A 21,873-nucleotide genomic window follows, 5' to 3' on the forward strand; every position below is an offset into this window, starting at 1 on the left:
GTGTAGACATTGTTAATGTCACGACCTGACCTTAGCTATCTTTGTTTTCTTTATTATTTTGGTTAGGTCAGGGTGTGACGAGGGTGGTATCTGTGTTTTTCTTGTCTAGGGTTTTTTGTATATCTATGGGGTTTTGGTTCGTCTAGGGAAATGTAGGTCTATGGTGGACTGAATTGGTTCCCAATCAGAGGCAGCTGTTTATCGTTGTCTCTGATTGGGGATCCTATTTAGGTTGCCATTTTCCATTTTGGTTTTGTGGGTTATTGTCTATGTGTAGATGCATGTCAGCACTCTTGCTAATAGCGTCACAGTCGTTTTGTTAGTTTGTTTAGTGTTCTTCGTCTAAATAAAGAAGAATGTATTCATCTAACGCTGCGCTTTGGTTTCCTCGTTATGATGAACGTGACAGAATAATCCACCAAACAAGGACCAAGCAGCGTGAAAAGGAGGAACAGTGCTTAATGGGGAGATGGACCTGGGAGGAGATATTAGATGGAGCAGGACCCTGGACACAGCCGGGGGAGCATCGCTGTCCTAAGGAGGAGTTAGAAGCAGCGAAAGTGGAACGGCGATACTACGAGGAGAAATACAGGAGATTAGAGGAACAGCGAAGATATGAAGGTACACGGCTAGCACGGAAGCCCGAGAGGCAGCTCCAAGATGTTTTTGGGAGGAGGCACACGAGGAGATTGGCTGAGTCAGGTAGGAGACCTGAGCCAACTCCTCGTGCTTACCGTGGGGAGCGTGTAACTGGTTAGGCACCTTGTTATGCAGAGATGCGCATGGTGTCTCAAGTGTGCTATTCTAGCCTGGAGCGCTCTATTCCAGATCCTCGCATTTGCCGGGCTAGAATGGGCATCCAGCCAGGACATACTGAGCCAGCTCTATGTTCTGGATCTCCAATGCGTCTCCATGGTCCAGTGTATCCTGTGCCTCCTCCCTGCACTCGCCCTGAGGTGTGTGTCACCAGCCCAGTACCACCAGTGCCAACACCACGCACCAGGCTTCCTGTGCACCTCCAGAGCCCAGTACGCCCTGTTCCTCCTCCCCGCACTCGCCCTGAGGTGCGTGTCACCAGCCCGGTACCACCAGTTCCGGCACCACGCACCAGGCCTCCATTGCGCCTCCAGGGTCCAGTACGCCCTGTTCCTCCTCCCCGCACTCGCCCTGAGGTGTGTGTCACCAGCCCGGTACCACCAGTTCCGGCACCACGCACCAGGCCTCCAGTGCGCCTCCAGGGTCCAGTACATCCTGTTCCTCTTCCCCGCACTTGCCCTGAGGTGCTTGTCACCAGCCCGGTACCAGCAGTACCGGCACCACGCATCAGGCCTCCAGTGCACCTCCAGGGTCCAGTACGCCCTGTTCCTCCTCCCCGCACTCGCCCTGAGGTGCGTGTCACCAGCCCGGTACCACCAGTACCGGCACCACGCATCAGGCCTCCAGTGCGCCTCCAGGGTCCAGTACACCCTGTTCCTCCTCCCTGCACTCGCCCTAAGCTGCGTGTCACCAGCCCGGTACCACCAGTACCGGCACCACGCATCAGGCCTCCAGTGCACCTCCAGCGTCCAGTACACCCTGTTCCTCCTCCCCGCACTCGCCCTGAGGTGCGTGTCACCAGCCCGGTACCACCAGTACCGGCACCACGCATCAGGCCTCCAGTGCGCCTCCAGGGTCCAGTACACCCTGTTCCTCCTCCCTGCACTCGCCCTAAGCTGCGTGTCACCAGCCCGGTACCACCAGTACCAGCACCACGCATCAGGCCTCCAGTGCGCCTCCAGCGTCCAGTACGCCCTGTTCCTGCTCCTCGCACTCGCCCTGAGGTGCGTGTCCCCAGCCCGGTACCACCAGTGCCGGCACTACGCACCAGGCCTACAGTGCGCCTCGGCAGTCCAGAGCGTCAGTACCCAGTCCAGAGCTCCCGGCAACAGTCCGGAACCTCCAACGACGGGCCACAGTCCGGGGCCTCCAGCGACGGGCCACAGTCCGGGGCCTCCAGCGACGAGCCACAGCCCGGGCCTCCAGCGACGAGCCAGAGCCCGGGGCCTCGAGCGATGGGCCACATCCCGGGGCCTCCAAGGCAATAAATAGGCCACAGTAGCAAAGTAATTAGAATTTAGCAGATTAACACTGGAGTGATAGATGAGCAGATGATGATGAGCAGTTGATGATGTGTAAGTAGTGATACTGGTGTGCAAAAGAGCAGCAAAGTAAATAAAAACAATATGGGGACGAGGTAGGTAGATTGGGTGGGCTATTTACAGATGGACTATGTACATCTGCAGCGATCGGTAGCTGCTCAGACAGCTGATGTTTAAAGTTAGTGAGGGAAATGTAAGTCTCCAGCTTCATCGATTTTTGCAATTCGTTGTAGTCACTGGCAGCAGAGAACTGGAAGGAATGGCGACCAAAGGTAGGTGTTGGCTTTGGGGATGATCAGTGAGATATACCTGCTGGAGCGCATGCTACGGGTGGGTGTTGTTATCGTGACCAGTGAGCTGAGATAAGGCGGAGCTTTACCTAGCATAGACTTATAGATTACCTGGAGTCAGTGGGTCTGGCGACGAATATGTAGCGAGGGCCAGCCGACTAGAGCATACAGGTCGCAGTGGTGAGTGGTATAAGGCGCTTTGGTAACAAAACGGATGGCACTGTGATAGACTACATCCAATTTGCTGAGTAGAGTATTGGAAGCTATTTTGTAGATGACATCGCCGAAGTCGAGGATCGGTAGGATAGTCAGTTTTACTAGGGTAAGTTTGGCGGCGTGAGTGAAGGAGGCTTTGTTGCGAAATAGAAAGCCGACGTCCACGTATTCTAGGTCAGAACCGTCCAGAGTAGTGATGCTAGTCGGGCGGGTGGGTGCGGGCAGTGAACGGTTGAAAAGCATGTATTTGGTTTTGCTAGCGTTTAAGAGCAGTTGGAGGCCACGGAAGGAGTGTTGTATGGCATTGAAGCTCGTTTGGAGGTTAGTTAATACAGTGTCCAAAGAAGGGCCAGATGTATACAGAATGGCGTCGTCTGCGTAGAGGTGGATCAGGGAATCACCCACAGCAAGAGCAACATCGTTGATATATACAGAGAAAAGAGTCGGCCCGAGAATTGAACCCTGTGATACCTCCATAGAGACTGCCTGAGGTCCGGACAACAGGCCCTCCGATTTGACACACTGAACTCTGTCTGAGAATTAGTTGGTGAACCAGGCGAGGCAGTCATTTGAGAAACTAAGGCTATTGAGTCTGCCGATAAGAATACGGTGATTGACAGAGTCGAAAGCCTTGGCCAGGTCGATGAAGACGGCTGCACAGTACTGTCTTTTATCAATGGCGGTTATGATATCGTTTAGTACCTTGAGTGTGGCTGAGGTGCACCTATGACCAGCTCGGAAACCGGATTGCACACCGGAGAAGGTACGGTGGGATTCGAAATGGTCAGTGATCTGTTTATGAACTTGGCTTTCAAAGACTTTAGAAAGGGCAGGATGGACCTAGGTCTGTAACAGTTTGGGTCTAGAGTGTCACCCCCTTTGAAGAGGGGGATGACCGTGGCAGCTTTCCAATCTTTAGGGATCTCGGACGATACGAAAGAAAGGTTGAACAGACTGGTAATAGGGGTTGCAACAATGGCAGCTGATAATTTTAGAAAGAGAGGGTCCAAATTGTCTAGCCCAGCTGATTTGTACTGGTCCAGGTTTTGCAGTTCTTTCAGAACATCTGCTATCTGGATTTGGGTGAAGGAGAAGCTGGGGAGGATCGGGCAAGTAGCTGCGGGGGGTGCGGAGCTGTTGGCCGGGGTTGGGGTAGCCTGGAGGAAAGCATGATCAGCAGTAGAGAAATGCTTATTGACATTTTCGATTATCATGGATCTATCGGTAGTGACCGTGTTGCCTAGCCTCAGTGCACTGGGCAGCTGGGAGGAGGTGCCCTTGTTCTCCATGGACTTTACAGTGTCCCAAAACCTTTTGGAGTTAGAGCTACAGGATGCAAGTTGTGCACTGGGGCCTCCCACTCCTCTTTCTGTTCTGGTTAGAGCCAGTTCACACTGTTCTGTGAAGGGAGTAGTACACAGCATTGTACGAGATCTTCAGTTTCTTGTCAATTTCTCGTATGGAATAACCTTAATTTCTCAGAACAAGAATAGACTGACGAGTTTCAGAAGAAAGAAAGTTATTTGTTTCTGGCCATTTTCAGCCTGTAATCGAACCCACAAATGCTGATGCTCCAGATACTCAACTCGTCTAAAGAAGGCCAGTTTTATTGTTTCTTTAATCAGCATGACAGTTGTCAGCTGTGCTAACATAATTGCAAAAGGGTTTTCTAATGATCAATCAGCCTTTTAAAATGATAAACTTGGATTAGCTAACACAACGTGCCATTGGAACACAGTAGTGATGGTTTCTGATAATGGGCCTCTGTATGCCTATGTACATATCCCATTAAAAATCAGCCATTTTCAGTCATTTACAACATTAACAATGTCTACACTGTATTTCTGATAAATTTGATGTTATTTTATTTTATTTTTTTATTTTTATTTTAATGGACAAAAAAATTGCTTTTCTTTCAAAAACAAGGACATTTCTAAGAGACCCCAAACTTTTGAATGAATGGTAGTGTATCTTTTTGAGAAAACAAAATGTTACTTTTGAAACAAAATCTCTTTCTCTGAGAAAATGTATTAGCATAAAACAATATAATCCCCCCCCCCCTTTTTTGCATACAATATAGCTCATTATTTGTATTATTTATTTTATAGTCTTTTTTGCTCATCTATATCAAGGATGCCAAAAAATTTGGAGGTGACTAAGTGTATATGATGTATATAACTATGATCATAATTCTGAATGACAACCTACATGTGCTGGCTGGCTGTGCTCATCCTGTTTGCATGGACAATCTTTGTTGAGAGCCACTTTTTTATTTTCAGCTCACTTGTCCTGACATATTTTCTGAGTTGTCATGAAAGCACTTTGTTTAACATATGTACATTTGAAGTCGGAAGTTTACATACATCTTAGCCAAATACATTTAAACTCAGTTTATCAACTCTTGACATTTAATCCTTGTAAAAATTCCCTGTCTTAAGTCAGTTAGGATCACCACTTTATTTTAAGAATGTGAAATGTCAGAATAATAGTAGAGATAATTATTTCTTTCTGCTTTTATTTCTTTCATCACATTCCCAGTGGGTCAGAAGTTTACATCCACTCAATTAGTATTTGGTAGCATTGCCTTTAAATTGCTTCACTTAGGTCAAATGTTTCAGGTAGCCTTCCACAAGATTCCCACAATAAGTTGGGTGAATTTTGGCCCATTCCTCCTGACAGAGCTAGTGTAACTGAGTCAGGTTTGTAGGCCTCCTTGCTCGCACACACTTTTTCAGATCTGCCCACAAATGTTCTATAGGATTGAGGTCAGGGCTTTGTGATGACCATTCCGATACCTTGACTTTTTTGTCCTTAAGCCATTTTGCCACAACTTTGGAATTATGCTTGGGGTCATTGTCCATTTGGAAGACCCATTTGCGACCAAGCTTTATCTTCTAGACTGATGTCTTGAGATGTTGATTCAATATATCCACATAATTTTTCCGCCCTCATGATGCCATCTATTTTGTGAAGTGCACCAGTCCCTCCTGCAGCAAAGCACCCCACACCATGATGCTGCCAACCCTGTGCTTCACGGTTGGGATGGTGTTCTTCGGCTTGCAAGCATGCCCCTTTTCCCTCGAAACATAACAATGGTCATTGTGGCCAAACAGTTCTATTTTTGTTTCATCAGACCAGAGGACATTTCTCCATGTGCAGTTGCAAACCGTAGTCTGGCTTTTTTATGGCGGTTTTGGAGGGGTGGCTTCTTCCTTACTGAGCGGCCTTTCAGGTTATGTCGATATAGGACTCGTTTTACTGTGGATATACTTTTGTACCTGTTTCCTCCAGCATCTTCACAAGGTCTTTTGCTGTTGTTCTGGGATTGATTTGCACTTTTTACACCAAAGTACGTTAATCTCTAGGAGACACATCTCTAGGATTCCTGAGCGGTATGATGGCTGCTTGGTCCCATGGTGTTTATGTGTGTACTATTGTTTGTACAGATGAACGTGGTACCTTCAGGCGTTTGGAAATTGCTCCCAAGGATGAACCAGACTTGTGAAGGTCTACAATTTTTTCTGAGGTCTTGGCTGATTTCTTTTGATTTTCCCATGATGTCAAGCACAGAGGCACTGAGTTTGAAGGTAGGCCTTGAAATATATCCACAGGTACACCTCCAATTGACTCAAATTATGTCAATTAGCCTGTCAGACGCTTCTAAAGCCATGACATCATTTTCTGGAATTTACCACGCTGTTTAAAGGCACAGTCAACTTAGTGTATGTAAACTTCTGACCCACTGGAATTGTGATAGGGTGAATTTTAAGTGAAATAATCTGTTTGCAAACAATTGTTGGAAAAATAACTTGTGTCATGCACAAAGTAGATGTCCTAATCAACTTGCCAAAACTATAGTTGTTAACAAGAAATTTGTGGAGTGGTTGAAAACTGAGTTTTAATGACTCCAACCTAAGTGTATGTAAACTTCCGACTTCAACTGTATATAGTTCCCATAAGCAGGGTTTACATCTTATAATACTTCAAGGATTTTTTCAATGTTTTTCCATTCCTTTCTTTCCTTTCCTATTCTGTTCCTTGAGTGTGAAACACATTCTTGGTAGGGGCAGTGGGCGTGTGTACTCTAACTGCCTGCTCTCCTCCTCTAACAGGGCTTCCCTTTCATTGCTCTTTGGAAACTTGTCCGTTTTGCCATTTGTGGACAACGACGACAAGACACAAAAGCATGTGTTGGCCATAAATAGCTCTGACCAGCAGAGGATTGCTCACTGCCTGCAGATCAAATTCTCCACAGGGAACAAGCAGCAGGCCTGGCCCCCAGCCCAGTTGCAGTAGAAGACACATCGGTCTGCTCTCTCTCCTAGAAACACTCGGCCCTGCTCAAATGAAGGGACCGGGAACAACCGGACTGGCTGTTCATTAAAACTTAGAGCTTACGAAAAGCTGGCTACATTCATTCGGGAAGCTGCAGTACTATTAGTGTTAAGGTTGAAAGATCGCTGTATAAAATAAATTACAAATACGAGTTAATAGATGTTCAAATTACAGTTGGCTCCAGAGTGGCACAGCAGTCTAAGGCACTGCATCTAAGTGCTAGAGGCGTCACTAGAGACCCTGGTTCAATTCCGGGCTGTATCACAACCGGCCATGATTGGGAGTCCCATAGGGCGGCGCACAATTTTCCCAGCGTTGTCCGGGTTAGGGGAGGGTTTGTCCGGGGTAAGCCGTCATTGTAAAATAAGAATTTGTTCTTAATTGACTAGCTGGTCAGTTAAACAATATTTGTTGGTCTGATGTGATTAATGAGGAGCATCCAGACTCTGCACTTGATGAATTTATGAAATTGCTTCTTCCAATTATTGATAAACATGTACCTGTTAAGAAACTGTTAGAACTGTTAAGGCTCCATGGATTGATGAGGAATTGAAAAACTGTATGGTTGAAAGAGATGGGGCAAAAGGAGTGGCTAATAAGTCTGGCTGTACATCTGACTGTCTCATTTACTGCAAATTAAGAAATGATGTGACTAAACTCAACAAAAGAAGAAGAAACTTTATTTTGAAGCCAAGATCAATGATATAAAGAATGATGTAAAAAAAACTTTGGAGTACTTTCAATGACATTATGGGCAGAAAGACAAATTCAACTCCATCTTTCATCGAATCAGATGGCTTATTCATCACAAAACCATTTAATGTTGCCAATTATTTTAATGTTTATTTCATTGGCAAAGTGGGCAAACTTATTATATTCATGCATAAAAAAACAAATCATGAAAGAAAAGCTGTGTAAGTTTGAATTTTGTTAGTGTGGGAGAGGTGGAAAAATAGTTAACAATCAATAATGACAAACCTCCTGGCATTGACAATTTAGATGTAAAGCTACTGAGGATGGTGGCTGACTCTACAGCCACTCCTATCTGTCATATTTTTAATCTGAGCCTAGAGGAGTCTTTGTCCTCAGGTCTGGAGGGAAGACAAAGTAATTCTGTCTCCAAGAGTGGTAAAGCAGCATTTACTGGTTCTAACAGCAGACCTATAAGCTTGCTGCCAGCTCTTAGCAAACTGTTGGAAAAAATTGTGTTTGACCAAATACAATGCTATTTCTCTGTAAACAAATTAACAAAAGATGTTCAGCATGCTTATAGAGAAGGGCACTCAACATGTACTGCACTGACACAAATGATGTCAGTGCAGTACAATCAATGATGATTGGTTGAAAGAAATTGATAGTAAGAAGATTGTGGGAGCTGTATTGTTATATTTCAGTGCAGCCTTTGATATTATTGACCATAACCTGTTGTTGAAAAGACTTAAGTGCTATGGCTTTTCAACCTCTGCCATATCGTGGATTCAGAGCTATCTATCTAATAGAACTCAAAGGGTTTCTTTAATGGAAGCATCTCTAATGTCAAACATGTAAAGTGTGGTGTACTGCAAGGCAGCTCTCTAGGCCCTCTACACTTTTCTATTTTTACCAATGACCTGCCACTGGCATTAAACAAAGAATGTGTGTCCATGTATGCTGATGATTCAACCATATACGCATCAACAACCACAGCTAAGGAAGTCACTGAAACCCTTAAAGAGTTGCACTCTGTTTTGGAATGGGTGGCCAGTAATAAATTGGTCCTGAACATCTCTAAAACTAAGAGCATTGTATTTGGTACAAATCATTCCTTAAGTTCTAGACCTCAGCTGAATCTGGTAATGAATGGTGTGGCTGTTGAACAAGTTGAGGAGACTACATTATTTGGCATTACCTTAGACTGTAAACTGTCATGGTCAAAACATATAGATTCAATGTTTGCAAAGATGGGGAGAGGTCTAGCCGTAATAAAGAGATGCTCTGCTTTTGACACCACATTCCAAAAAGTAAGTTCTGCAGGCTCTAGTTTTGTTGAATCTTGATTATTGTCCAGTCGTGTGGTCCAGTGCAGCAAGGAAAGACCTAGTTAAGCTGCAGCTGGCCCAGAACAGAGCTGCACGTTTTACTCTTATTGTAATGAGGGCTGATATAAATGCTATGCTGCCAGTCTTTCTTGGCTAAGAGTTGAGAGACTGACTGCATCACTTCTTTTTATAAGAAACATTGGGTTGAAAGTCCCAAATTGTTTGCATAGTCAACTTACAGACAGCTCTGACACACACACACACATCCCACCAGACGTCTTTTCATAGTCCCCAAATCCAGAACAAATTCAATAAAACGTACAGTATTATATAGAGCCCTTATTGCATGGAACTTCCTACCATCTCATATTGCTCTAATAAACAGCAAACCTGGTTTCAAAAAACATAAACACCTCACGGCACCACACCTCTCCCCTATTTGACCTAGATTGTTTGTATGCATTGATATGTAGGCTACGTGTGGCATTTTAAAAATGTATGTAGTTCTGTCCTTGAGCTGTTCTTGTCTAATGATGTTCTGTATTATGTTTCATATTTTGTGTGGACCCCAGGAAGAGTAGCTGCTGCTTTTGCAATAATAAAATACCAAATGCCTAGTTAAATCAAATAAAAACAGTTGACAGTACTCCAATTCACCATGACATACAGTATGATCGGTCATGAATGATTTACTGTACTCCTACAGAAATAGCCTTACTAGCTTGGCTTCCCTTATAAGACTGTAGACATTACATATAAAAAGCATCAGAGAAACCACCTTACACAGAAATTATAGAACTGAAATGATTCCCTCTTCTACACAACAAAGAATGCTATCTATTCTAAACAATATATTTCTATCTGAATTTTCCGTAACATCGTACTGTTCTCAACTGAGCCAAGAAAATCGTCACCCACTGCATCCGGTTTAATTGAATAAAACATTAACGAATACATTGTAGCAGAACACAGCATGTAGACCAGATCTTTTCTGTTAGAGGAAATCAGTCACGTATCTCTTTATTGTTGCCCAGCCCTCCTGATGAACAGATGCACACAGAACAAAAGACACTTATTTCTGTTATCTGCCACAAGGTTTTATTGTAAAGTGGCAACCTCCTCGCCCAATCTCAAAAACAATGTTCCACTTAAGGCTCCAAATGCACATATTGCCATCTTTATTGATATATTTGAAATATCTTTATTTTAGTGTTAAAAAAAACTGCAAGCACCAACCCCCCTTTACTGTGGTGTCCTGTACATTCAACTGAAAGTAAGGCTGCAATTGAACAGTCAAATACTGATCTGTTCTTGTCCATATGCATAAAAGGAATGAAAACTGGTAACATCTCTATCTAGTTAACATAAATACAGATATTATTTAGTTATTCTTGACCTTTTTGCCTCAACTTTTGTAGTCTATAAACAAAGTGCTTAGTATATGCATAGTCTATTACGTGTTTTGCCATGTCAAATAACATATTGGATAAAATAGAACATTGTAAATAAATAAGTCAGCCATATGAAAACATCATGAGTGCAAAATACTTGCCATTAGCTGTAACCTAGGCAGTGAATATGACTGTCAAGGCATTATAGAAAGCATTCCCATGTCCCTATACTACTGAGCATTTAGTCATCATTGTTTAAGTGGCGAAGAATGCAAAAACAGTGCTAATCTTTAATGTTTTTATTGTGGGAGTGTTATTCATCTCAGGTAGTGTGGCGTTGCTGTTCATATTTGTTTTGGAAAAACCTGTGATGTGTGATCATTCCTTGAAGGTAAGAAGAAAAAAAAAAAAGGAGTTGAAGTTTTCTGGCAAAATAACTTGTAGGCTTTCGCATATGTTAATGAGATCTCCTTCCATTGTGTGGAAAAAATACAGACCAAAAAAGCCTAAAGCTATTCCTTTAGATTCAAATGCTATAGATACAGCTGCTAAGATGAAAGCGTCTGGAATCCAGATGGCACGTAGTATTTTCCGTTTACAATGGTAACCCTTCGAGTGATACCACCACGTTTCCTCCCAACTTGTCTGCCAGGGTGGCGCGGTCCTGGATGTCGTCTAATCCGTTGACTTGCCATTCGTGTTTGATACCTGAAAAACAAAGGGGAGTATATAAAGTTAATTCCCATCTGTTTTATACTGTTGTGTTGAATACTAAGGAAGCACTATCAAAAATTACAGGGGTGTCTGGGGGAATTTAGTTTGATCCCACACATTCTTCTCTAAACTTTCAATGGATCAACGGGGTAGAAATTAAATGGTATTTTGAAAAATGTGAAACGCCAACACCGACATTCATGACACTTTCATAGAACATGAATACGAAAAGAAAATAACTTGTAGTTATTAATACTTGATAGTGTTGATAAGATTCTCTGACATCACCTGAATAAATTACTGAACCACACGATCATTGAATATCAGGTCAAACAGAACAGAAATAGTGATTGTATATAGCAATTTTCACTTACCTGTGAACTTCTTTTTAATGGCATCTTTAGAGCTAGCATAGATCATCTTGCTTTTCAAGGGCGCACCCTCAGGTGCCCTGGAATGAGGTGGGAAACTCAATGACTTAACAAGCCTAGCGAATAACGGCTTTATTCCATAGTAATCCATACCACACAAATGAAAGCAGCAGCAATGTTTCTGTTTCTCAAACTTTTTATAGCAGGGACCACCAAGCTATGGTCCTCCTGCACAACACTTAATATGAATTGACTAATTCAGTGTCAGATCCCAGCGATTGAACCAGTGGTTGACACAGCCACTGATCTAGGGTACATACCAAAAGACACCCCAGCCAAGCTAGGGAATATAGGCTTTTAAAAAACATTATTGACAGCAGCTTTGCACCTTTCAAACTAACAAAGGGCAACGTACAAACTTACCAAAATATGAATACCAGATCTTCTTTCTTGGATTCTTTTGTTTCATATGTGGCATCGTATAAGCCGTATCTGCAATCGTTGAGCGGTAAAAGCTTGACGAAACATGCGTATGGATCGTCCACCGACTCCCCAATGTCACCAACGAGGATCCACTTGCCCTCCTCTACGATGATCTTCTTCTTGTCATCGCTGAGGCAAAACAGCACAGCCTTTTTACGCTTTTTTACATCTTCGGTAGAGGATGACTTCCTGACCTTCATGTCATTGAAGACCTTGATGACTTCATCGTTGACAGTGACACCTGAGGCCTGTGGAAAGAGGGGAGGATGATATACAAGGTTCATTCAAGGTGTGATTTAGAACTCAAATGTGAACCAGATGATATAGCAGCCTAGATTATTGTTGTTGCCTCTTCAATAGCTAGTAAACACAAAGACATACTGTTTATTTATGATGTAGACATTGAATCTAGGCCTATAGCTAACAGCATGGAGATGGGAAATGCTTTCCTTCACAAGGCATTGGAAATTCAAACCTTCACACAAACAGTATGTAGCTAGCTATCAGTAGTCATGCAGACAGAGTGACTGCAGCATTGATCATAGCCTTTCTTTCCTTTGACACACAATGAATCAACATCATTTCACTCTGACACTACCTACCGCCATGCCGAGTCATTTTGCATAGGCTGCAGGCTAAAGGCCGGCAGATGGCGTATTGATGGTTTCATTTTACCGTCCAAAAGCATTGTATGCAGCCGGCAATACACTCATATCCCCCTCGGACCGGTTCGTACCTAACACATTCTCGATTCAGGCTACAAAGGCATAGATTTTTTGTTATTTGTATATCACCCTTTTTCTTTTGTCCTGGAGTAGATTTAAAAAACTGAAAATATGCGTACTTTATTTACGAGACTCAAATTTCCACCACAATGCTAAAGTGCTAATGCGCCTAGAAATGCTGGTCCTGGATGTTGCGAATCGCGTTCAGCCAATTAGCTTGCAGCAGTCCGTTGTTAACTTTGGCTGAAAGCAGGGGGCAACATCAGGATGTAACATTAGCATAGTGGTGGAAATGGTGTTTCATAAAGTACACATATTTAACAGTCTTGTCGCCAGTAAATGTAGTTAAGGAGGAAATCGAAGACTTTTCAGCCTGAATGGAGAACGTTTTAGGTACGGGTATAGGAGTGTATTACCGACTGCATACAAATGCGTTTGGATCAACAATATCGCCATCTACCGGCCTTTGGGCTACATAGGCTGCTATGTTAGCTGGCCAAAGTGTTCTCTCTATTAAAGATGACAATCGGACCAGAAAGCCAAGCTGTGGCAATATAAGACATTCCAACCATGGTGACTGCTGATTAGCCACCCTCAATATATCAAAAGAGTGCACGAAACTCGCTGACCAGTGACTAGTTAGTGACCACCACACTGTCAACCGTCAGTGAATGAGACAGGTAACTCGCTTGGTGTATAGCAACATGTGCATGTGTCAAAGCCCACGGTATCCGATTAAACTCAACTCCACGAGTTGTGTTGAGGTGCGATCAGTATGGGCAGACTGGAGTTTCGACGTCACAAAATGACGTTTTGAAAAACGACTGATTTGAGCACGCAAAGCATAGCCTGCAATTGCAGACTTGTCTTTTAGGTCCTGAAATAATTGTGTGTGACTTCGGAGCTCCAGTGCGCACACACTAGTCCCCACTCAACTATATTGTTTAGTCGGTTAGGCCCACTCCAGTAAACCAGTACCTATGGGAACAATATTGGCTTGCAAATGCTTGCTAGTTTCCACTGTCAAAAAAGCGTGGAAATCCGCATGGGCGTATTGGCTTGAGTGCAATCAAACAAAACAGGAGGCAGGCAAGACCATTACAAGTTGACGTTAGATAGTCCCAATCATTAAAGGTAGCTTGTCGTGTAGAAAACATAATTGCTATCAGGTAGCTAGCTATGTTATTAGTTAGCCAGCCAACTTGGCTAAACTTTCAGATCATGAAGGTAACTGTCAGTGGTAGAGTGAGAAACGTTAGTTAGATACCGGACTGCGCTATAATTAGGTTAAAATGGCCGCCTGGGGATGCAGGCCCTGTAACAATCCTAAATTGGAACTGATTTTACAAACGAAATCACGTATATATATATAGAACAAACATTGTAGCTATAGCGCACCACTGCGGAATGTAGAACTGTAACCAGCAATCAAAACGTTGGTGCGTAAGCAAGCAAGCAAATGTCGAACACTGCCCAATGTTGCAACAAAGTTACAAAAAGTTAAAATCATCACTCAACTAGAAACTACGAGTAGTTTCAGCACTCAACTAGAAGAGTAAATTATCCTACCATGTTGTAAGATCGTCGGTCCTGTGAGATTTTCTATTATGTGGGGAAATCTTTAGGGGTAAAGCGATATGGGAATGAACGTCCTGACCGGGTGGGGGTACGGTGCGCGCGAGTATGAGCCACTGCACTTGCGGCGGGCGGGATCAGCAGTGCGATTCGAAGGGGAATTTGTCCTGTGACTTACGGTTAACAATAAAGCTAAATTCACTTGCGGATTTCTACACTTCACTCCGGCAAACCAACTTCCCCGCCAGGAAATTTAAGTTCTCTCTAACCCTACAAAATATTGAGCCCATTTTATCTCAGTGAGGTGCAGAAAAAATATTAACGCCATTAATATATTCAGGAACATCATATTTATGAATCAGAGATTGGCAACACAAGTGAGAGCTGACCAATAAATATTAAAACAGTGAATTTATTTTTACATATAGAAAATATACACGATAGCAAATACAAAAGCAGAGGTGAGAAAGTTAGGGGGACAAAACTCAGTATTTAAACCCTACCACAAAACAGTTTTCTATAGTTTGAACTAAAACCTATGCCAATAATTCTTCACAAAAACAAATATGTTCTATAAAAAATATAATTTAAAGCAAGTTCTTAGCTTAACTAAAATAAATAACCAATGAATTATAGGAAATAAGGAACAGTAAATCAGATTCCAGTGTAGTGTTTCCCTGAAAGATGGGAACCTGAAACAGTCCATGCAAAATTAGTTTTTACTGTTCAGTACTGTGAAACGAACAAATGCAAAACTGTCCATATTAAAGTTAATACTTAAGTCATCTAAATTAACTGAAATGGTCAAAGAAAAGTATGTGCACAAAGAAAGTCTAGAAATGCTCACAAGATACAAAATATAAAAATGCACTGTTAAAAACTTATTTCCAACCACAATTCGTTTTCCCTGAGTGAATACGAATAGAAAAGAGTCGTTTTCAAATATTGAGTGCAAATACTTTCACAGCGAGTTAGTTGTTCCTGCATTATCTTGAGGGAATGATATTACACTGCACAATGCTTTGGGAATGTTCAGACTTTCCAATGAATTATGGTATTCACTAGAGAAAAAATGGATGAAAACAAAAGCGAAACAGGAAGGGACTACCTGAATTTGTCCAAGAATAAATTGTTTTTTTTGTTGAAAAACATCCAGGTAAAAAACAAATTGCTACGGTGTGCATTAATGAATACGACCAAGTAGTTTCAGTCAGTCGGCTTTACATCCGGGACCGCTTCAGTGGAGGAGTGGTCCGGTCCGCCAGCCCCAAGTTAAAGATCTCTGAGTTGAAGAAGGCTTGGAGCCTTGTTCCTGCTTTAGCTTCATTTGTGTGCTGAGGGTTGTATTGTAAACAGTTGGCGAACATAAGCTCCACGTCCTCAACGTACGCCGCTGTGAGAAAAACATATAGAAAATGTCCCATCTGGTGAAGTACAGAAACATGACGGCATAAACATGTTTTAGTTAACACAAAAATGCAAAATCTCAACTTACTGGCTGTTTTATATGCACAGTTGTTAACCTTTTCTCGGATAGTGCTCAGCGCAATGGGCTTTTTGATAATGTCAAAGTAGTCTGGAACCTGCAGAAGTGAGGAGACAAAATCAGGTCATTTAAAAAAGACAAAACAATCCGCAAATCTCAAAGCAATACAACAAGTCAGTATTGAGGTTGACTAGTGAAGTAATTAAAACCTCTACAGGATTGGTGTCCCCCCGCGGGACGGTTGAGCTAACGTGCGCTAATGTGATTAGCATGAGGTTGTAAGTAACAAGAACATTTCCCAGGACATAGACATATCTGATATGGGCAGAAAGATTAACAAGAATTTAAGCTAACTGTACTGTCCGATTTACAGTAGCTATTACAGTTAAATAATACCATGCTATCGTTTGAGGAGAGTGCAGTTATGAACTTAAATGTATTAATAAACCAATTAGGCACATTTTGGCAGACTTGATACAACATTTTGAGCAGAAATGCAATGAGTCATTGGATCAGTCAAAACTTTGAACATACACTGCCATCTAGGCCAAAGTGGCTTACCAATAAGACAGTGAAGGTTCCTGAGTGGCAGAGTTACAAGCTGACTTAAATTTACAGCAAGACCTGAAAATGGTTGTCTAGCAATGATCAACCACCAATTTGACAGAGCTTGCAGAATTTTGAAAATAATGGGTAAATGTTGCACAATCCAGGTGTGGAAAGCTCTTAGAGACTTACCCAGAAAGACTCACAGCTGTAATCACTGCCAAATGTGCTTTTACAAAAGTATTTACTCTCAGAGGTGTGAATTCTTATGTAAATAAGATATTTCTGGATTTCATTTTCAGTAAACGGGCAAACATTTCGAAAAACATGTTTTCACTTTATCATTATGTGGCAGATGGGTGAGAAACAAATACATTGAATCCATTTTAAATTCAGGCTATAACAACAAAATGTGGAATAAGTCAAGGGGTATATGCATACTTTCTGAAGGCACTGTATGTGTGTCACTAGTGACGTAGCTAGTTATGTAATAGTATGGGAAAACGTATTCATAGAGGTGCTTGCATGTGTGTGTGCTGTTTTTTTTTTAAACGCATGCATGTCGCTCTGCGTGCCTCTCATAACAGCCTTTAAATAAAGTCAGTTATTACCTGTGTCCTAGACACCAGTTTCATGAAGGGCCAGCTGTCTTCATGTCTGACAAGCTCTACAGTCAGCTGCTCGCAGGCAGACAGCTCATGGACTCCTAGGTTCCTCCCTGAGCTGCGACGATTGGAAGAAGAACCTGAGACTGAGGGAGTCAGGACCAGCCTGGGTTTGTGGGAGACCTCTGCTGGAGAAACAGCTGAAGGAGAATATAAATGCAAAGATGAGCACAGTGAGTGAGAAAGCCTAGAAACTAGAGGGAAATTGTGTAATTGATACATGAGAAAATTAACATTCAACACTTCTATACAGACATACCTTTTTTTTTGCGTTACATCTTCAGCAATATAAAGACCCTGGCACATCATGTTAACACACTACTTTACAAGAACACAATTTTGTATTTTTAATCACCCAACACAACCCTCTTCCATCTCCCCTCCCACTGTCTTAACTGGTCTTACCTGAGATTGGTCTTTTACGGGAGTCTGCCAGAGACAGAGATGGAGTGGGCTGGCTGCCTGGCCTGCTGGAGGTACCGTTGGTTGCCAATATCTCATGACTGAGCCGGGAGCTGACTCTGCTGCCTGGCCGTGGTGGAGGTCTGCCGTTGGAGACTGGGGTGGGCTTATTGGAGACTGGGGTGGGCTTCTTTCCTGAGGACCTGGAAGCAGCTCCCTTCCCAGCTGAGGGGGCCTGTTTGGGGGTGGTCTGCTGGCTCCGGGGAGTGGAATGACTTGAGTTGGTCCTGCTCGACCGACTTCCTTTGGTAGTAGGCACAGGAGGTTTCACAGCAGTCCGGACCTTTTTAGCGGCACTAAAGGAGAAGAGGGAGACAGAATTGTGGGAGGGAAACTTCAGATATCTGAATAAACTAAATGTGTTGGGTTGTTTTTGTTTTAAAGTATTCAATTTAATATAAACTACGGCTGTACAACAACAAAAAATCTTGATTGACCGAGAGTCGTTTGTTCTTTCAACTAATCGATATATAGACACCACCTATGCACTGAGCTTTTCTGATGCTTTAAGCGCACTGGCTCAAAAGCAAACATAAAAAATACAGCAAGTGTCTGTCTGGCGCATGTGGTCTCGCTCCTCCCTGCTGCATCTGACAGGCAGCACAACAGCATGTGTTTATCTCGCCGTCCGTGCTGAAGCTGCAACATAATTACAGCCATTTAGTTTGTCATTTCTGAACTGAAAAGTTGTGTTACCGAAATCCCTAATTTGTTTAGGAAAAACATTCCCTATTCCCTCAACTTTTGCTTGAAACGTGTGCATTGCATGCTCGTGACCAATAAGGCCTGACCTATAGCCTATCATAATCGCATCAATAAATAGGTTAACTCTATACGTGACAGCAAAATTGATGCAGTGGACATGAAAAATAAACTCGAAACAGGGGAATGTTTACTGGTTACTCAGGAGGGAAGTCAGATCTGTGTAAGACATTTGACTTAATTGTGGAAAGGAGGTTATAGGAGCAAGCGCTGTCAGATTACAATAAAGTGCTGTCAGATTAAAAATCCAACCATTTGGAACAATGTAAACAGAAAAATGATAAGTACCATAGACTGTCCTAATTAGATTTTTTATGAAGCCTTTATTACAGCAAAGACAAAAAAACATGTATTGTTTAGGCTCCCTTTGTTATTACATTTTAAAACGGAAATGCTTGATTGCATTTCAAAGCATGTATGCTGCGTGATTACATGAAGGAATAATTGATAGATACAGTAGCCTATATTGAAATAGGCGTAAATTAAAGTATTAAGTCTAAACCGGACTCGCTCTTAGTGTCACGACTTCAGCCGGAGTTGGTCCCTCTCCTTGTTCGGGCGGCGTTCGGCGGTCGACGTCACTTTCTTTTTTCCCCGTCACTTTCTTGTCACCACCGATCCATGTTTCATTTTCGTTTCGTCTTCATTATACACACCTGGTTTCCATTCCATAATCAATGTTCCTTATTTAACCCTCTGGCTTCCCTTTCTGTTTTGTGAGTGATTGTCATGTGGGTTCGTTCTTTGTGCTCTGGATATTTGTATTTTTCCTTGTTGGAACATTGCTTACATTTGGAGTAAATTCAGATGATGACTCATACCCGTGTCCTGCGCCTGACTCCACTTATCCATTCATCCAATCGCTGACACTTAGGCATACAGATTATAATTATTGTAATAACAATAAGGAGATCAAGGAAAAGGATTGAATAGGAGCAAGAGCTGCATGCATATTATTCATTATTATGTGCGGTTAGATTACAATATTATTTTTCTGACCACTTGGAACAGTGTAAACACTAAATCAATTATAATACCAGAGTTTGTTAAATTATTATATATTTTTTAAAAGCCTTTATTACAGCATAGCTAAGATATGACAAAACAGCCACATTTGTGAAATTGCTTTATCTGACATGTGGTTGTGAGGCTTGGTGCTCGCAGAATAAGTAGACTATTAAACACAAAACAGGACACGCCTTATTTCTGTAGATACAGTTGAAGTCGGAAGTTTACATACACTTAGGGGTTGGAGTCATTAAAACTCGTTTTTCAACCACCCCACAAATGTATTTTTAACAAACTATAGTTTAGATAAGACGGTTAAGACATCTACTTTGTGAATGATAAGTCATTTTTCCAACAATTGTTTACAGACAGATTATTTCACTGTACCACAATTCCAGTGGGTCAGAAGTTTACATACACTAAGTTGTCAGAGGGTCAGATGTTTACATACACTAAGTTGTCAGAGGGTCAGAGGTTTACATACACTAAGTTGTCAGTGGGTCAGAGGTTTACATACACTAAGTTGTCAGTGGGTCAGAGGTTTACATACACTAAGTTGTCAGTGGGTCAGAGGTTTACATACACTAAGTTGTCAGTGGGTCAGAGGTTTACATACACTAAGTTGAATGTGCCTGTAAAACAACTCGGAAAATTCCAGAAAATGATGTCATGGCGTTAGAAGCTTCTGATAGGCTAATTGACATCATTTGAGTCAATTGGAGATGTACCTGTGGATGTATTTCAAGGCCTACCTTAAAACACAGTGCCTCTTTGCTTGACATTATTGGAAAATCCAATGAAAATCAGCAAAGATCTCAGATTTTTAAAAAACATTGTAGACCTCCACAAGTCTGCTTCATCCTTGGGAGCAATTTCCAAACACCTGAAGGTACCACGTTCATCTGTACAAACAATAGTACGCAAGTATAAACACCATGGGACCACACAGCCGTCATACCGCTCAGGAAGGAGACGCTTTCTGTCTGTCAGGTACAAAAGTATCTATATCCACAGTAAAACGAGTCCTATATCGACATAACTTGAAAGGCCACGTAGCAAGGAAGAAGCCACTGCTCCAAAACCGCCATAAAAAAGCCAGACTATGGTTTGCAACTGCACATGGGGACAAAGACTGTACTTTTTTTTTTTAGAAATGTCCTCTGGTCTGATGAAACAAAAATAGAACTGTTTGGTCATAATGACCGTCATTATGTTTGGAGGAAAAAGGGGGAGGTTTGCAAGCCAAAAAACACCATCTCAACCACCGTGAAGCACGGGGGTGGCAGCATCATGTTGTGGGGGTGCTTTGCTGCAGGAGGGACTGGTGCACTTCACAAAATAGATGGCATCATGAGGCAGGAAAAATTATGTGGATATATTGAAGCAACATCAAGACATCAGTTAAAGCTTGGTCGCAAATGGTTCTGCCAAATGGACCATTTAAAAAAAAAAGTTTTATTTCACCTTTATTTAACCAGGTAGGCTAATTGAGATCAAGTTCTCATTTGCAATTGCGACCTGGCCAAGATAAAGCGTAGCAATTCGACACATTCAACAACACAGAGTTACACATGGAATAAACAAAACATACAGTCAATAACGCAGTACAGTCAATAATACAGTAGAACAAAATAAAACAAAAAGTCTATATACAGTGAGTGCAAATGAGGTAAGATAAGGGAGTTAAGGCAATAGGCCATGGTGGCGAAGTAAATACAATATAGCAATTAAACACTGGAATGGTAGATGTGCAGAAGATGAACGTGCAAGTAGAGATACTGGGGAAGGTAGATAAATGGGCTGTTTACAGATGGGCTATGTACAGGTGCAGTGATCTGTGAGCTGCTCTGACAGCTAGTGCTTAAAGCTAGTGAGAGAGATATGAGTCTCCAGCTTCAGAGATTTTTGCAGTTCGTTCCAGTCATTGGCAGCAGAGAACTGGTAGGAAAGACGACCAAAGGAGGAATTGGGTTTGGGGGTGACCAGTGAGATATACCTGCTGGAGCGCGTGCTACGAGTGGGTGCTGCTATGGTGACCAGTGAGCTGAGATAAGGTGGGGCTTTACCTAGCAAAGACCTAAAGATAACCTGTAGCCAGTGGGTTTGGCGACGAGTATGAAGCGAGGGCCAACCAACGAGAGCGTACAGGTCGCTATGGTGGGTAGTGTATGGGGCTTTGGTGACAAAACGGATGGCACTGTGATAAGACTGCATCTAGTTTGCTGAGTAGAGTGTTGGAGGCTAGTTTATAGATGACATCACCGAAGTAGAGGATCGGTAGGATGGTCAGTTTTAGTATGTTTGGCAGCATGAGTGAAGGATGCTTTGTTGCGATATAGGAAGCCATTTCTAGATTTAATTTTGGATTGGGGATGCTTAATGTGAATCTGGAAGGAGAGTTTACAGTCTAACCAGACACCTAGGTATTTGTAGTTGTCCATGTATTCTAAGTCAGAGCCGTCCAGAGTAGTGATGGTGGACGGGCGAGCAGGTGCGGGTAGTGATCGGTTGAATAGCATGCATTTAGTTTTACTTGCGTTTAAGAGCAGTTGGAGGCCACGGAAGGAGAGTTGTATGACAATGACCCCAAGCTTACTTCCAAAGTTGTGGCAAAATGGCTTAAGGACAACAAAGTCAAGGAATTGGAGTGGCCATCACAAAGCCCTGACCTCAAACCTATAGAACATT

At 42.4% G+C, this 21,873-nt stretch overlaps 2 protein-coding genes across 6 annotated transcripts in view; both read right to left on the reverse strand.

Annotated features, from left to right (window-relative positions):
* Positions 1-9,910: 9,910 nt before the first annotated feature.
* Positions 9,911-14,432, reverse strand: LOC115138698 (cofilin-2). The gene is made up of 4 exons (XM_029675821.2): positions 14,251-14,432; positions 11,897-12,204; positions 11,477-11,553; positions 9,911-11,096 (listed from the first exon to the last, which is right to left on the reverse strand). The coding sequence occupies exons 1-4, from the start codon at positions 14,251-14,253 to the stop codon at positions 10,984-10,986; spliced, it is 501 nt and encodes a 166-aa protein (XP_029531681.1). The 5' UTR covers positions 14,254-14,432; the 3' UTR covers positions 9,911-10,983.
* A 220-nt stretch (positions 14,433-14,652) lies between these two features.
* Positions 14,653-21,873, reverse strand: part of LOC115138699 (bromodomain adjacent to zinc finger domain protein 1A-like) — a 44,324-nt gene continuing 37,103 nt past the window's right edge. For 3 of the 5 annotated variants that reach the window (XM_029675825.2, XM_029675826.2, XM_029675823.2), the window contains exons 23-26: positions 17,359-17,711; positions 16,900-17,093; positions 15,752-15,839; positions 14,653-15,649 (exon numbers count right to left, since the gene is read on the reverse strand). In XM_029675825.2, coding sequence (XP_029531685.2) covers positions 15,477-15,649; positions 15,752-15,839; positions 16,900-17,093; positions 17,359-17,711 — 808 coding nt within the window. In that variant the 3' untranslated portion in view covers positions 14,653-15,476. The remainder of the gene's footprint in view (positions 15,650-15,751; positions 15,840-16,899; positions 17,094-17,358; positions 17,712-21,873) is intronic. The other 2 variants (XM_065025787.1, XM_065025786.1) reach the window with 2 other exon arrangements.

Source organism: Oncorhynchus nerka, linkage group LG12 (genome assembly GCF_034236695.1).
Source record: "Oncorhynchus nerka isolate Pitt River linkage group LG12, Oner_Uvic_2.0, whole genome shotgun sequence".
Lineage (NCBI taxonomy): Eukaryota > Metazoa > Chordata > Actinopteri > Salmoniformes > Salmonidae > Oncorhynchus > Oncorhynchus nerka.

What these genes read in the sequence shown, in the direction of transcription:
- LOC115138698 (XM_029675821.2), bottom strand. An exon ending in GATCTGGTATTCATATTTTG is followed by an intron (nt 11,554 to 11,896) that starts GTAAGTTTGTAC and finishes ACCTCATTCCAG; the next exon opens with GGCACCTGAGGGTGCGCCCT. An exon ending in CATTAAAAAGAAGTTCACAG is followed by an intron (nt 11,097 to 11,476) that starts GTAAGTGAAAAT and finishes TTTGTTTTTCAG; the next exon opens with GTATCAAACACGAATGGCAA.